A 16,637-nucleotide genomic window follows, 5' to 3' on the forward strand; every position below is an offset into this window, starting at 1 on the left:
TGTCCCTCCATGGTAGGTGAGGACAACCCCAAATGTGGAAAAGAAGCGGCCACCACTGGAGAAAATAATTTTCTCTCACTCGTATATTCTCAGCTAATGGGTCTCCTTCATCAGACGCCACCAAACCTGAGCCCAGCATGGGCATGTGTGACCGCCTGTCAGGACACACGTGCCACCAGCTGCAACCTCACCAGCTGTAGGGCGCTGTGGGGATGGAGCCAGCAGCTCCTTACACGCCCATCTCAGCTGTCCTGGGTTCTCTCTCCGTGAGTGCCCACACCCCAAGCTTGCCCTCAGAGGAGTGCCAGGAATGCCAAGTAGTACTGCTGGGTGGGGAGGAGGGAGAGTTGGCCATATCTCGGGGACACAGAGAATTCCATCCATGGGCACGTCTGAGATCACATGATACCAAGAAGGTGCAACCAGAGACTGGAAGCCCAGACCCCCTCCCATATCAGATCAGGAATGTTCTGTATGTCTTCAGGGGAGGAACAGAAGGAATCTGCAGCAGCCCTTAGGAATTTCAATTGTGTTCTGAACCCTCCACCCAGCCTGCATGAGGGGGGCACTTGTCTAGAGCACTTTCGGACCCACAGGAGCGAACAGCTGAGACTTTGTGTGACGGTGACGCACTGGCATTTCTGGGCCAGGCCAAACAACGCGGGCACTTTACTCTCAAAGCCAATACCCCAAATAGCTGGAAGTGGGGTGGGTATTTGAAGTACCCAAGTGAAGCCAGGGCCACTCATCTTCATTGTTGCAGTGGGCAAGTGGTCTCACCTCCCTGTGCCTCAGTTTTCTGAACTGTAAAATGGGGCGGACAGTGCCCATTTCATGGGGTGAGTGTGGGGTTACCTGGCCCAGTACAGCCTTTGGCATCCTCCTCACAGCCTGGCTGTTATCACTGCTGGTGACTAAGGCCTCTGGAGGCTGGAGAAACAGTTTCTGAGGTCAGCGGCTGGGTAGGGCTGTGGTGCCCTGCTCCTGTACAGAGCCCGGGTAAGTACAGGTTGTAACTGTGTAACAGACTGTGTGACGACAGTCTTTGCCAGCAGTCTTGCAGACGATCTCCGGCTTTTATTTGGGAAGCTGAGATCAGCGGTTCAGATTGCAGACTCGTGTATCTAGGTTGAACTCTTATCTCCCTCATTTATTTACTGTGACTGTAGGTGAGTTCCTTGCTATCGCTGTACTTTAATTTCTGTAGTTTTGTTTCTCAATTACAGTTGTCTATGTGCGTGTGCGCACGTGTGTGTGTGTGTGTGTGTGTGTGTGTGTGTGTGTGTGTGCCAGAGTACACGTGTGTGGTGGTCAGAGGACACCTGCACCCACGTGGGTCCAGGGATTGAACTCGGGTCACCAGGCTTGGCAGCGAGCACCTCTGCCAGCTCAGCCACCGTGCCAACCCTCATTTTTTTTTCTTCTGATTTACCACCAAGTTTTACCAGTGTTCACTGGCTCTTTTCCATGGCACTTCTGAGAGCTTGGCTTCTTCCTGCAGGCTCAAGAAGAGCACAGACTCCTTCTGTCTGCAAAGGCTCCTCCCACTGCTTGCTTTCTCGTGGCTTGAGAGTTACAGGAACTTGTTTTGTTTTTAGACTTCAGGCTCTGCAGATGGCTTTGTGAAACATTGGACTTCTGCCCCCTTAATCTGTCCTTGGCCACTGTCTTCACAAGTCCTGCCCGTGGCAGCTCAAACGAGGACACCTGCATGCACTCGGTTTCGTAGAGGCACACCTTGTAAGCATGCTGGAAGTCACCGTCGGGGTTGGCTCACCTTTCCCCTTCATTCCCATCAACCCAGTGAGAGAAAAGGTGTTTGTCTAGATGGGCAACGGAGGAGAGAGTGAATAGTGGCCAAGGTCAGGAGAGACAAGAGGGTGACGCCAGTGGGACTTGACAGACTGATTCCATTTGGGTATGAGAGAGCCACAGAGCACTCCAACACTGGACAGGGTGACTAGGCTGCAGTGGGTTATTCATCACTGCTGTGATAGTTTGTGAAGTGTCCCCTCCAGGCTCATGTTTGGAATGTTTGGCTCCCCAGTTGGTGACAATATCTTGGGAGGCTCTAGAACTGTGGGAGGTGACACCTGGTTGGAATGACGTACATCATTCCAGTTTGGCTGGCTCCCCATTCCCGGTCCACCATGATGTGAACAGCTGCTCCACAGGCTCCCAGTCAGAGCCATTCATTCCACCATCTCTTCCCTGCCGTGACGGGCCTTCCCTTCCATGAGTCAGCCTTCTCAGAGGTTTTCATCACAATTGTGTAAAAGTAACTGGTGCACAGTACACAGGAGGGGACTTCGGGTCGGTGATTAGACGTGAAGGCTGAGGCCTGGCTTCACATGGGGTCTGGTGAGGCTTCCCTGGAGCAGAGCAGGCTGAAACACATCGTGGAGTTCAGACCTGATGCCTTTCCTCTGACTCAGCCATTGGTAGAAGAAAATTCACATCATCAGGAGATGTGACACCCATCTGCAAGGAGAGCCCCAGGGCTGGAGAGATGGCTCAGCAAGTGAAGGCACTTGCTGCCTAGTCTGACTACTGAGTTCGATCCCCAGGACATGCATGGTAGAAGGAGAGGACTGATATGCTGTGGCATGCACCCCCTGACACACACAAACACACACATGCTTATGTAAAAAAGCCACTGGATGCCCCAGCTAAACAGAGCGGCTTTCCTGGGGTGCTCAGGAAGGGAAGGCCTATGAAAATACAGCCATCACATTTGGAGTCTGAAACAGAAGTACATTGTGAGCAGTTCACACAGGGAAGTGTGGTACCACAGGAAAGCCAGCCAAGTCTGTTCACCCAAATCCTGAGGGTACTACATTCAAGTCCCTTCTTTTTTTTTTAAAAAAAAAAAAAAAAAAAAAAAGGTTTTGCCTGCATGCATGTATGTGCACCACATGTTAGCCTGGTGCCCATGAAGTTCAGAACAGGGCATCACTTCCCCTCAAACTGGAGTTATAAATGGTTGTGAACCACCATGGGAGTGCTGGGAACTAAACCTAGGACCTCTGGGAAAACAAGCGCTCTTAACAGTCCCTCCAGACCCTTAAAATGTCTTGTCTCAACTCTCAGGACTTCAATTTGCCAGAGGGACCAGGCGTTTGGACTACTCTCTGCCTGCTCAGGCTGGTGTCAGACTCCACGTGTAGCTGATGATTTTGAACTTCTGATCGCATGCTTGCATGAGTTCATGGACACCACATGCCCTCAGGCAGAAGAGGAGGACATCAACTCCCTTGGGGAACCGAGTCCCTGTGCTCTGCAAGAGCAGCATGCTCGCTTAACTGCTGAGCCATCTCCCCAGACCTAGCATACCCAGTTTTATGCAGTGCTGGAGGATGGAACCCCGGGCTTCATGCACGCTAGGCAAGCACTCTACTGAGAGCCACATCCAGACTCAGGGTTCCGAGTTCTTATAAAACCACAGCAAGAAAGGCCTGTGCATGTCAGCGAGGGAGGCCTCCGAAGCAGGACACCAGGAAGTGTAAGCAGCGGGGAGGCCCGCGGCAGAAGCAATGCCGCCAACTCTATCAGCCACACCAGAGAATGTGGCTGGAAGGCAGACAGATAGACCCTTCCTTCCCCTGATGCAGAGCCCTGGATAGCCTGGAATTTGCTCAAACTCACAGAATCCTATCTGCTTGCCTTTGCCTCCCGAGTACTGAGATGGAAAGTGTGGGTCACCACAACCGGCTCCTTTTTAAAAAACAAGAAACTTAATGTGTGTACACATGCACATACATGCAGACTTCATTATTCAAGTGCCAGAAAGGGATGCAATGGGTTCTTAAGCCTCTAGAAATAGGGCCTGGGCCCAACCCATCAGCTCCTCAGTCCCCATACCATGGACTTCGTCTCTTTTCTCATGGTCTTTTACTTTTCTCTCTCACCAAAATCCCCTTGAGTTATAGCACCAATTCTAGTCTTCTAGACATGCTAAAATGTTGGGTTCACACACATACACACACACACACACACACACACACACACACACACTCCCTAGAAACTGGTGTTTCTTGGAGTCAGCTGGACAGCACCCCTCCTGAGCCAACTAGGAAAGTGGGTCAGCTGGGAATTCCTCTATAGCCCATCAGCCTGTTCTTGGGCCTGGCATGGGGCCAGCTTTGGGGTTGTTGCTGAGATTCCTGCCATAGGCCCTGTCAGCAGCAGGGGCACCACCCTGTATAACTGGTTAGCAGCATACTAGCTTCTGAGAGCCACAGTGTGTGTGTATGGGGTGGGGTCCACCATTATCTGGGCCTTCACTGTATTCGGCAGGTGGGTCTGGGGCTCACTTTGCCCACCCTCAGTACAACCACACTTCTTCTCAGGTATTGTCTACCAGATGCAGGATGGAGTCCTACGTATTTGTATACACTGACTGGCCGCTTGCTGTTCACTCAGTGAAGTATTTCTGACACACCACTGTGTGCAGGGACTGAGGTCCAAAGATGACAGAGGTCTCAGGCACCCTGACTCCCTCTGCTTGGTCTTTTCCCAAGTTCATCCAAAACCTCCTAAGCACCTGTTTCTCAAAACCCTTATGCACAAGCCCCACATATGGTTTCTACTCCATCATCTACTAGATCAGTGGTCACCCTGCGACCCTTTAATTCAGTTCCTCATGTTGTGCTGACCCCAACCGTAAAATTATTTTATTGCTACTTCATAACTGTAATTTTACAACTGCTATGAATCATAATGTAATATTTTTGGAAACAGAGGTTTGACAAAGGGGTCGAAACCCACAGGTTGAGAACTGATGCACTAAGGACTCCTGACTCCCAATCTATAGGACACAGTATCAGATTAGAACTCAAGGTGTACTGTAAAAACATGATCTGTCCATGCTGCTAGTGCTAAATTGAGGAATGGATTCATTAGGGGAGCCAAAGGGGATTCTGCAAACACACACACACACACACACACACACACACACACACACACTAGCACTCAGGTGGCAGAGACTGGATCAACAAAGTTTGAGTCTAGCAAGGGCTGCATATCAAGACCCCTATCTCAAAGAACAAAACAAAAATTTGCCAAAATAAGTAAGTAAGTAAATAAATAAATAAATAAATAAATAAATAAATAAATAAATAAATAAGGTAGATCCATTCTAACCCAGTGGAATGTGGATTGGATTCTGGACCAGAAAGAGAAAGTGGATGAAAAAAATCGGTGTGATCTAATAAACTCCAGAATTTAGTAGATTGAAATGCGTGGATATTAACTTCTAAGTTTGGCAAATTCTCTGTAACATCTAAGATGTCAGTAATCAGAGAGCTGAGTGTGGTGGTCCAGCCTTTAACCTCAGCACTGGGAGGCACGGACAGCAGAATCTGAGTTAAAGACCAGCCCAGGCTACACAGCGAGACTCCGTGGCACCACCTCAGCTAGCTCAGGGCGTCAGGCTTATGCAGCAAGGGTTCAGCTGAGTCTTCCATCTCCTCTGCCCAACTCTGTTATGGTTGCACGTGTCTATATAATCTGAAACTACTGGGAATGAACCCGGCATCTCAAGCATGCTAGTCAGAGAAGTCTGGTTTTAAGGACCGAGTCTGATTGATCCCCAGCTCATATTCTGAATTCTTATATTTTTGGTTGTGAGCCTAGCCTTTAACGGCTGCGCCATCTCTCCAGCCCATATTCTGAATTCTTAATAGTGAGGAGAGGAAGGACACAGAAGGGAACAAAGGAGAGAAGAGGGAGGAGGAAGGACATCTCCTGCATTCCTGGGGGTGCCCCAAGGTTCCAGGTTCGGTCCTTGAGGAATCCCATCCTGTCTCCCAGGACCTCCCACCAAGCCTTAACCCCCGGGGAACTAGCTCAAAGAGCTTTGATTTACTTCGGTTCTGTATCTTCACATTTTCATGAAGCAAGAAAGAGAGAAAACCACTCTTTTATTTTCTTTTTCAGCTTTTTCCCAACGTTATGCCATTTAACACACCTGCGCAGAGCAGGAGCCTGGGCGGGAGCAAGGTGCAGCAGAACCGCCACAGCCGGACGTGCCTCCACATGGGGCGGGGCCACCGCAGGAGGCGGGGCCTCCACAGTGTGCTGCGCCTCCGCAGGAGGAGGATCCGCCGCAGGGGGCGGGGCTGCCAGAAGGGGCGAGGCTGGCGCAAGGGCCCGTGCAGGTGTAGCCCACCAGGCGGGGCGTGCTGGGGAAGGTCTTGCGCATGCGCATGCATTTCTCCTTGTCGATGCATAAGGTGTTGGCCTTGATGGCTAGCTCGTGCTCCAGCCGGGACTTGGTCATCACCAGCAGCTGTAGCGTGTCTTGCGTCTCCCGAAGCCTCAGCTTCAGAGTCTGTAGGGTGTCGTCTATGGTGAAGACCTCGTTCACGAGCCTGCGGTGGGGCAGAGAGAAGCCTCCGTGACACACCTTTCAGCACAGCCACCCCCCTGCGTGGCAAGGAAGGTAGCCCTGGGTGGCCACAGAAGTGCAGTCCTCAGTCCTGGAGGGGAGGACAGGTGGACCAGCACCTCTGAGAGGGTCACCCAGGCTGACAAAGCATGAAGGAGGCAACAGATGGAACGAAGGGCGGAATTTGACAATAATGTAACCCTGAGTTTGCCCCCAGGACCGGCAGTCCCGCCCCTGCTTCTCCGACCTGAACTGAAGACAGGTGTTCACACCAAGTGTCCACAGCAGCGCTGTCCACCATGGCCCAGAAGAGGGAAAGACAAACTCTGGCACAGTCACACTGAAAAACTACTATAATACAAGGAACGGTTCGTTCTGTGTAGTTTTGTCGCTAAGATCTGTCGTTATGCTGGCCCTAGTACATTATCTCCAACTCCAGTGCTCAGGCTGTCCTCCTGTCTCAGGCACTCATGCGTACCTGGCCTATTATGTGACTTGTTTTGCCTTGCCTTGGCCACCCCTTTCCTGTCCTAGGCCCACATGGTCCAGGCTGACCTCAAATTCTCTACACACCTTGAACACCTCACCCTCCTTCCTTCACCCCCAAGTGCCACCACCACCTGGCCATGTCAGGTATATTTTAAATGAGTGTTGGCTACTTTGAAAACATGGTCTCAGCTGGTAACAACACTCAAGGGCTAGCCTCATTTACCTATGAGATGGGGTATATGGTGGCTTTTGCTCAGGTCTCTTTTCCAGCTGGAGCACACATCCATGCTGTGTTAGCTCTTCTTGGCTCACAGGTTCACATCTCAGAGAATTAGGGCTCCGAACCAGTGGAGGCCGCTTATCCTGGAAGAGAGCCCCTCCCAGCCACCCACAGCCATCGGCCATCTGACTCAGACACTGAAGACCCCTGGAGTGGGCTGTGTGCCTCAGAGACGTGAGGGGGTGGATCTGAGGCCAGCCCCCACATTGTCCCATGCCTTACCCTATATCCCAGGATCTGCCTCTGCAGGACTTGCCAAACGTATTGGAAGGGGCTCCGAGGGCGGAGTTTGGAGTACAGAAAAAAGATGAGGATGAATGGGTCATGTGGGGACCAAGGAGGGAAAGTTCCAGGGCAGTCCTGCCAAGAGGGACTCTGAATTAACCATGCTGTCTGTGTATGACAAGCCCAGGAGCCTCATGGGGCTGAAGAACACCTGAAATGTGACCTCTTGATTCAGAAACTGATAAAACAAAATAAAACCCTCTAGTCACTCTATTCATAGTCCGCATTTTCGATTAAACTTTAAAAACTTTTCAAGACAAGGTCTCGTGTAGCCTAGGCTGGCCTCGAGCTCTATGTAGCTAAGGATGACCCTGAACTTCTGGTCTTCCTGCCCCTACCTCCTGAGCATTCTGTGCATTTTGGTGTCGGGGCCCAAACTCACTAGGCAATCACTCTACCGATTGAACTACATCTTCAGCCCATTTAATTTAGTTTAGAATAAGTTAAGTTTAAGGGGACGTGGTTCAGTTGGTCGAGTGCTTGCCTAGCATGTGTAAGGCCCTGAGTTCAAGCTTCCGTTCCACATAAAAAGAAGAGTAAGCAACCAAGCAAGCAGGAAACGAAGGAAGAGGCCCAGGACAGAATGATAATCTCTGATGCCATGGGCTCCAGGACTGTGGCAGCCAGAGAGAGGCATGACCCCCTGCCCTATGCTCCTGAGCCCCCTTCCTGGAGACTCCCATAAGCTTTGCATCCCCTCTCCTGTTGTCCACAGAAGCAAGTCCACTTAGTTAGCACAGTAGATGGGATCTAGCCAGCCAGGAAGGACTTGGGCTCTTTGCAAGGAGAGAAGTCCGAGAGGAACAGGGATGTAAGCAGGCACCTCTCCATCAGATCCTGGAGTAAGATGCTGAAGGAATGAGAGGCCAGAGCTGTGTCTGTCTCTGCTGGTAATGTCTTCTTGGCCTTTCAGAGGAGGCAGGAGGTTCCTGAGCAGACATGCAGTGCTGGGGGAGGGGGTGGAGGAGCTTCAGAGAGAGATGGTCAGGATGGAACCCAGAACTTAGACCTCCATCCAGCTCACAGCTGAGATCTGGGACTGAGTGTCCTAACTCATGCAGGATCTGGTTCTCAGACCCAGGGTTCCTACTGCAACCATCCAGGCAGGATTGAAGATATTCTAAAGAGATGCTGCATCCCTCACTTTGGCTACCACACAATTGAAGCTATAGTTCCCAAAAAACTGAAGTCCCCCACCCTAGGAGTTCATGATGAGGGAAGAAAAAGGCTGAAGACAGAGGAGGAGCACAGGACATTTCCCACAGTTCTAATAATCTTATCAGACCACCTTGCAGGAGAGACAAGAGCTCAGTGATGGGTGAGACCACACCGTGACCAGGGCTGCTATGCGGTCCTCTTGTCCTCTGTTTAAATCTAAACCTCATGACAGGACTGGAAATGGGCACACTTTATACGTCTCCCGTCTAATTGGCCTGTTAGATGAGTAGACAAACCCAGCTTGTTAGAACTGCCAGGGCGAGCCCAGCTCTGCCAGCAACTCCAGCAACAGCGAGGCTTCTGAGACCCCACTCTTCTCTTCCTGGACTCCTGCAGGGCCACCACCTCCACTCACCTGAACTGTGGCATGTCCCTGCAGGGCCACCACCTCCACTCACCTGAACTGTGGTATGTCCCTGCAGAGTTCCACGTTGGGCCGTCGGGTCCTGCATGCCAGTCTGGTCTGGGCCACCTTCAGTGGACACTCCTTGGCCATGATGGCCCTCTCCAACAACATGATGGTGTTCTCTGCCTGGAAGATCTCCTGCAGTATCTGTGGGGACCAGAAGACTGTCACACCTCCAAGAATTCTCTCACTTCCTCCTCTTGGGGAAGGCAGGGAGCTGAAGTTACCTCAGGGACCTCTAACTTAGCCTTTAAATTCTTCCTTCCCCAACCCTGAACACCTTTGGGGCAGGGACTGTAATTGGGATGACCTTGAGAAGCTGTTGCCGCCCTTACTGCCTGTCACCATGACACTGAGCGCTGGTGCTGGCCCAGTACCAAGAGGAATTTGGGTTTTGAAACTGTTGGAGTGAGCTGATCATTGTTCAGAGGGAAGAGAGGGAGGGAGGGATGAGGAAGGGAAGAAGGGGGGATGGAGGGAGGTGAGAAGGGAGAGAGGAAGAGATGGGAAAGGAAATGAAGGAAGAAGAAAAGACGTGTGCTGTGGGGGGGCAGTTCTGAAATCTACTCATGGACACAGGTCCCCCATATAATGCCGCCCTTGTCCCACTCTGTGGAAAGGTGGATCCCAGCAGAGGCAGGAGGGAGCCTGTTGGGATGAGAAATGTTTCATGTCTTGATGTGCGTAGAGGTTTCAGCGGTGTGAAACTGGAAGTCTCATTAAAGCTCACTGGCTGTTTTATCAGACTGTTAGACCTCAGTAGAGAGGCTGGGGTGAGCTCCATACTGTAGGGCTTCCCCAGCATGCATGAGAAAATCAGAAAAGGCCACATAGGAAAAGATTGGTGAAGAGCTGACATTGATGGTGGGTTCGTGGAAGTCATTCTGTGTCTTTCTATACTTCTATGTGTTTGAAATTTTCCACAATGAAAACAATACAAGAACAGGAACTGAAAATGTATGTGCAAAGCACTGGCTTCCATCCCCAGTACCACATTAAATGGGTGCTGGCATACTCCTGTAACCCCAGGACTCAGGAGACGGAGGCAAGAAGTTCAGAAGTTCAAGGACATCCTTAGCTACAAAGTAAATTTGAGACTAGCCTGGCCTAAAAAAATAATACACAAATAAAAATAATACAAGCTAATGAGTGTGTCAATAAAGAATGGGCATACCAGGCTGGTATATTACTGAAGGAACTTGACCTTGCCCTGGCCATCCTTAACCTGGCTTGGACTGAGCGGATGGTAGTACCTGCAGTCTCCTCCTCACTGATGGAAACAACCACCTCCCCCTCAGTCACCCACAGTCCTAGATCAAAGCACAGCTGTTTCCCATGGGCCCTCTCCAATGAGAAGGCTCTCTGGGGACGGTTTGTACTGACACCCACTCCAGCCCTGGAATTACCCAATGCCAAGGATGCACTCATTCTATTCCTGCCAAGCCTAAAAGCAATGCTCTCCATGATGGCTTTATTGCCAGAATGTTCTGTAATTGCTCATCACCACAAAGAGTTCAGTTTCATATGGCCAGAGATTCAATAATGCTCAAAGAAAAACAAACGCATCTCTGCCACTAGTCTCAATCAGGGCATTATCTGACCCTGCTTGATCCAGCTTTACTGTAAATAGATGTTGGCTTTATGTGGGGCCATCTTGAAATCAGACCAACTAGTAAAGGGCTGTTTACTGTTCTTACTCTGCCAGTCTAATGCGTGAGGAGCATAAAAGCCAGAGAAACCATTAATAAACTAGGCTGGGAAAGTCGTATCATCCAAACTGTGGGGTCTAGGAAGACACAGACAGAGAATCAATGCTGGGGGCTGACTTCAGAAAAGAGGCCAGCTAAACCACAGGACACCTGGTTACATCTGAATTCTAGATACACAAAGGCATGTGTCCTGCAGCAGCGTGACTGTCACCACTGCATATGTATGGAAACCCTCTCATGGTGTGCTGGCTGTTGAAGGGGCACATTTGGAGACCGAATAGGTCACCTTTCCATCATGCAAGAAACAAGAAATCAACAGTTTTCTAATCCACCGGCCCCTGGCCAGGCTGACTTTCTGATACAGGCCTCCCAAACTGTGACTTTCATTGTTTGGGTGTGATTTTGTTTATTTGTTTTGTTTTGCCATGGGGTCTTACTATGTATACTGGCTAGCCTGGAGCTCACAACCTTCCCGTTTTAGCCTCCCAAAGGCTGGGAATACAAACAAGCATGTGGCACCGTTCCTGAGTAAAATCCACTATTTATAAAGGACCCAGTCTATGCTACTTTATAACAACAGCCCAGTACAAGACATGCCCCAGTGATGGCCTGGGACGCTCTGACACTCAGACACTTAAAATGACACATTGTAACGTTCAGGTGTAACAGGGTGTCCTATGCTTTCATTTGCTAAATTCGAGAAGTCCACTCAGTATGCGGACTAAAGGAATGACTGTAGGTCTGGAAGTCTAGACTTGTTGCCAATGATTCCCTCTTCTGTTTTTACCTTTAGCAAGGTCTTAGCATACAGCCAGGGTGGGCCTCTGATTCATGATCCTCCTGCATCAACCTCTGGAGGGCTGGATTACAGGCATATTCATGCCACTGTGTGGGATCTTCTTGACCCATCCTCTTTTAAAGACAACCTCACTATGTAGCCCAGGCTTCCCTCAAACTCAAGACAACCCTCCTGCCTCAGTCTTCAGAGAGCTAGGATCACAAGTGTGTGCTAGTGCACCTGGCCTGTAAACTGGCACTTCTAAGTAAACTATTAGTTTAAAGGTTGAGGTTTGTTTACACTATTTAAACTGAGGTGCACAGTAGTTAACAACACAGATGGTATGACAAAACAGGTGGAGTGGCTGGGGTGGCTGGATCTGGGACCCCTTTTCATGGGCACATAAATGAGGCAGGGACAGAGTCCATCAGTGGTGACGCTGCCGGGGACAAGGGTGTGAGGGATAGGAGGGTGTGTGGATCGCTTTCCTCCCGTCCCCTCCCGTCCCCTCCTGCCCCCTTCTGTCCTTCCTCAGGATCGAGCCTAGAGCCCACGGTTGCTCATTTCTTCACATACCTTTCCCCTCCTGGCTACATGTCTTGATCAGACCTGTCTGTGGGTTTTCCAGAACACTGGGGTTTCCCAGAACCTTCTGCTACGGCCCACTGATGATTCACACCCAGGGCACATCTGCCCAGGCCCAGGTGGGTGTGCCTGCTGCCAAAAATTGTTCCCCACAGCCTCTTATCTAGGTTGTCTTCATCCAAAGAGAGAATAAAATCCCCACAAGTTCCACTGAGGTACAACCCCTTCCCAAGCCCTGGAAGCCTGTAGGTCTCCAGAATCCCCAGAGGGTGATAGAACCTTCAAAATCCGTGGACTGTGATCCCCAAAGGCCGGAAGGTAAGCAGCAGTGTGGGCTGGCCAGTGGCAGGGCTTCCTGCTGAAGAGCTATCAGAGCAGGAGAGGGTCCTGACGCCGCCTTCCTTCCTTCCTAGTGAGTCAGCTACTTTATCAGATGGTCTGTCAAAGGTAACGACTACAGTGCCATTCCGCTTTGAGATCATCACCAATCCAAGCATGTAAATGTCATGTGTATTTGTAATGACATATCAAATGAAGACTCATATCAATAATCAAAATGGACATCCTGGAGCATAGAGAGAGAAGCTAGTACTACAACACAGTGAGAAAGACGTGAGCTGCTCAGGTGCTTCACATGAGCAATGTGTGCCAAGAGCACGCACAATAATAAACACACAGGGCCAAAAGAAAAAAACCTCCACGGTCCCAAGAGTTTCTTTCAGCTGGGTGTTGTGGCGCATTCCTGCCATTGCAGCATTGGGGAGGTAGAGGTGGGAGAATCAGGAGTTCAGGGTGATCCTCAGTGAGGCCAACCTGGGCTACACACACACACACACACACACACACACACACACACACACACACACACACACACAGGTTCTAGCCCTGAGACCCTCACAATGTCCAAAGGGAACTCGCTCTCCAAGCCCTCTGATTTCTACACATGCACCATGGCATGTACACACATACACACAAAATAAAATGAATGTAAATAAAAGTTTCCTTTTACAAAGAGTTTACAGTTCAAGGGGAAAAAAATATCTAAACGGTAAAAGTCAGTCCTGGCTTCCCTGGCTGAACATTGGAATGTTCTAGAGAGTCTTCAGAACCGGTGTTCAGCTCTGAGGTTCTGACCTTGTGGGTGTGGGACTTCACAGAAACCCGAGTGACTTAGAAGGTGCAGAACCACAGAGGTGAGGAGGTGACAGGGACGGAGGTGAGCAGTCAGAGGCCTCAGCAGGAAGGGGCTGTGTTAACTGCTTCACTGCAGGTGGGGATGTAGTAGTTAGCCTAGGCTGTTTGTCCCAGCAAGGAGTCCCAGGCAGGGTAGAGTGAGTCATGATTTTTCTTTTGTTGTTGTTGTTGTTGTTGTTGTTTTTTTTTTTTTTTAAAGATTTGTGAATGGGGACCCAGGAGGTCCTGCTAGGGAGCTGGCCCTACCCAGGACTTGCAGGTTTCTGGAGAAATGTACAGACAACTTTGAAAATGAACGCCCAGAGTTGTGCTCTTTCTCCAGTGGCTCAGACTCTGCAGACACCCCCGGCACCCCTGGGAACCCAGGAGGCCTCTAGAGAGGAGAGCCTGGGCAAGTCAGCACATGCCCGAGTGCAGAGCCTCAAATTCCAGGCACTCACTAAACATATGTAATATATGCACACGTACACGCAAAGTGGGCGTCTCAAGCACTACCTCCTCTGAAGCCACCCACCCACCTGTCCCCAGAACTGTGACATCCCCACATTCATATCAAATGCAGCAGGTAGCAGGGCACTTCTGCAGTCCCAGCACTCCAGAGGATCGCAAGTCTAGGTCCTGCCTGAGCTGTTCTGAAAGCTGATCACAACAAGAACAAAGAAAAACTTAAGCAGGCATCTATCACCGGGCCTTTGCAGGAACTGTCCCTTCTCCTGAGGGATTCCTTCTCAGACACACACAGGCTCTCTTCTTCCATCTTCTTGAAGCTGTGGCTAATATGCCCAGGAGGCTTCTTATGCACCCCTTAAACAAAGCATCAGAATTTTAACAAATGTGTGAGTCCCTTTCTTTCAGACACAGACGTGGCAAGGTCCACTTGGATTTACAGCCATACTCAGAGCAGAGGTGGATGCCCAGCAGTTCCCACCCCCGGCCCGGTTTTACTACATACACGTGTGTGTGCACACACCCACACCCACTCTCTCTCTCTCTCTCTCTCTCTGACACACACACACACACATGCTCTCACACACATAAACACACACACACACACACACACACACACACACACACACACACACACACACGGCTGGTTGGCTGGCATCTTGGCCCCAGGCTCTGAGGGGCTTCCCTGGAACGTTCATCTTTCCGTTCCCAAAGCTGGGGAAAGAGCCTCCAGGGCCCAGTTTGGCTCATCCCAGAGGCTGGGCGGGGCCTCTGGGGATTGGGCTCAGGGGGTCACCCCATGGGAGGAGTCTTGGCACACTGGGTCAGGCAGCTGCCAGGCCTTTCTGGCTCTGGCTGGGAGCAGGAATTCAGTTGGGAAAGGGCGGTGTGAGAGAAAGAGGGCCCTGCTTCACTCCTCCGCATCCCCAAAGGCAGGGTGCCTGCAACTTAAAACAAGGAGCCCAGGAAGGGAGTGTCCTAAGCCTCATCAGAGGGTGGACCACTCCATGTCCCTGAAACTGTGAGGTGTTACAGTCACACAGCTTCATAGCCCAGCTGCTGTTCTTACTTGCTGTGTGTGACCCTGTGGAGTTCCCAGCCTCTCTGAGCCCAATTCGATCTGCACTCAACATCTGCAGAGCCCTTCCAATTGCCAGATCCTTCACAGTTTTGTCAGACTCATTACAACCCACTCAGGTTAGTGGGCTAAATGAGATAATATGTGGGGTGGTTAATTGTAAGGCTGATGGGTCTGGACTGAGGATGTTCAGAGAGCTGATAAAAACATCGCAGGATGTGTCTGTGAGTGGGTCTAGAAGACAGTTCTCGGGATCAGTGGGCCCCAGTGGGCATGCCCAGTGTGAGTGGGCCTCATCTCATCCATCAAAACCCAAACTGCATAAAAGTACAGAGAAAGGGAGCGTTCCTCCTCCTCTTGAGCTCCGAGGCCCGTGCCTGCCTGCACCACAGATCCTTGCTTTGAGACTCAAGTGGGATTTTCACTGGTGACACAAACCCATTTCTTACTTGTAGGGGAATAAAAGATGGTTTACTCTGAGCTAAATATCAAGTGACCACGGACCGGGGACCATGAATTCAAGTTGCACAGTGGAAGAAGTGTCTTCCCATGGTCACACGACAAAATAGTCATGAATGTTGTTGATTTGTCAAATTCATTGCTGGGGACACCAGGTTGGCAGGTCCCGGCACAGAGGGAAGCCTCCCCTGTCGGTTTGCAGATGCTGCCTGAGGGTCACCTTAGCTGCTGGCCTGGGAGAAGCTAGAGGTTTGCTAAGCTGGTGCATTCCAAAGGCTTCACCTGATCGTTTCAAGGATGTTAGGTCAGACCGGAGGTGGACAACAGACGCCTGCTGAAAAGATTAAAGATAGTCCAAGGTTGTTGGGCTCTGGACCTGCAACTTCCAGCTCTCCACAGTCACAGAGCTCCAATCAATCCACCACGGGTGGCTGTGCTCTGGGAACTCCTGTTCCTGTCATCCTCACCCGGGGTAAGCTGATCACAGCGTTCCTGGGCAGTTCTCTTTTCTCTCTCTCTATTTTCTTTTACACTTTGTTTACAGGGTCTGGGGGTGACACTGGTGTGACCACAGCACAAATAAACGGGGAGGTCAGAAGACAACTTCTGGGAATCAGTTCTCTCTTTCCACCATGAGATCTTGGACTTGAACTCAGGCTGTTGGGTTTGTCCAGCAAGTGTTTTGCCCACTGAACCATCTCTCTGGCCTTTCTGTTTTGAGACAACAGCTCAGTTCCGTAGTGTGGGCTGGCCTAGAACTCGTGGTGATCCTCCTGCCTCAGTCTCCCAAGTACTGAGGCCACAAGTATGCACCACCATATCTGGCTATATTTTCTTTTCAAGTCTTCAAGGCAGCCCCCTCCAGATGGCTCCACTTGGCCTGTGTGGTATAAGGGCTGCCAGACTACTTGGAGATGGGTGTGGCTGTGTTCTAATAAAACTTTACTTATACAACCAGCTAGGGGACAGAATTTAGCCCTTAGCCTATTAGTTTGTAACTCTCTTACTACAAACCATCACAAAGGGGGTCATGACCCCCCTATGCCACAAGGCTGCTGCTCCTCAGGCTTCTGAAATTCAGAGAATAGTTTTTCTAGAACAGTGGTTCTCACCTTCCTGATGCTGCGACCCTTTAACACAGTTCCTCATGTTGCGGTGACCCCTCAACCATGTGATTATTTCTGTTACTACTCCATAACTATGATTTTGCTACTGCTATGAATCGTAATGTAAATATTTTTGAAGCTAGAGGTTTGCCAAAGGGGTCACAACCCACAGGTTGAGAACTGCTGCTCTAGAGCCTTGCAACTCAAAGTGTGAG

At 50.4% G+C, this 16,637-nt stretch overlaps 1 protein-coding gene across 1 annotated transcript in view; it reads right to left on the reverse strand.

The window, feature by feature from the left end:
• Positions 1–5,902: 5,902 nt before the first annotated feature.
• Tekt5 (tektin 5) overlaps positions 5,903–16,637 on the reverse strand; it is a 42,402-nt gene continuing 31,667 nt past the window's right edge. The window contains exons 6-7 of the mRNA XM_028872882.2: positions 9,059–9,213; positions 5,903–6,371 (exon numbers count right to left, since the gene is read on the reverse strand). Of these exons, the coding sequence (XP_028728715.1) occupies positions 5,960–6,371; positions 9,059–9,213 (567 nt within the window). The 3' untranslated portion in view covers positions 5,903–5,959. The remainder of the gene's footprint in view (positions 6,372–9,058; positions 9,214–16,637) is intronic.

The sequence above is a fragment of the Peromyscus leucopus genome, chromosome 8b (genome assembly GCF_004664715.2).
Source record: "Peromyscus leucopus breed LL Stock chromosome 8b, UCI_PerLeu_2.1, whole genome shotgun sequence".
Classification (NCBI taxonomy): domain Eukaryota; kingdom Metazoa; phylum Chordata; class Mammalia; order Rodentia; family Cricetidae; genus Peromyscus; species Peromyscus leucopus.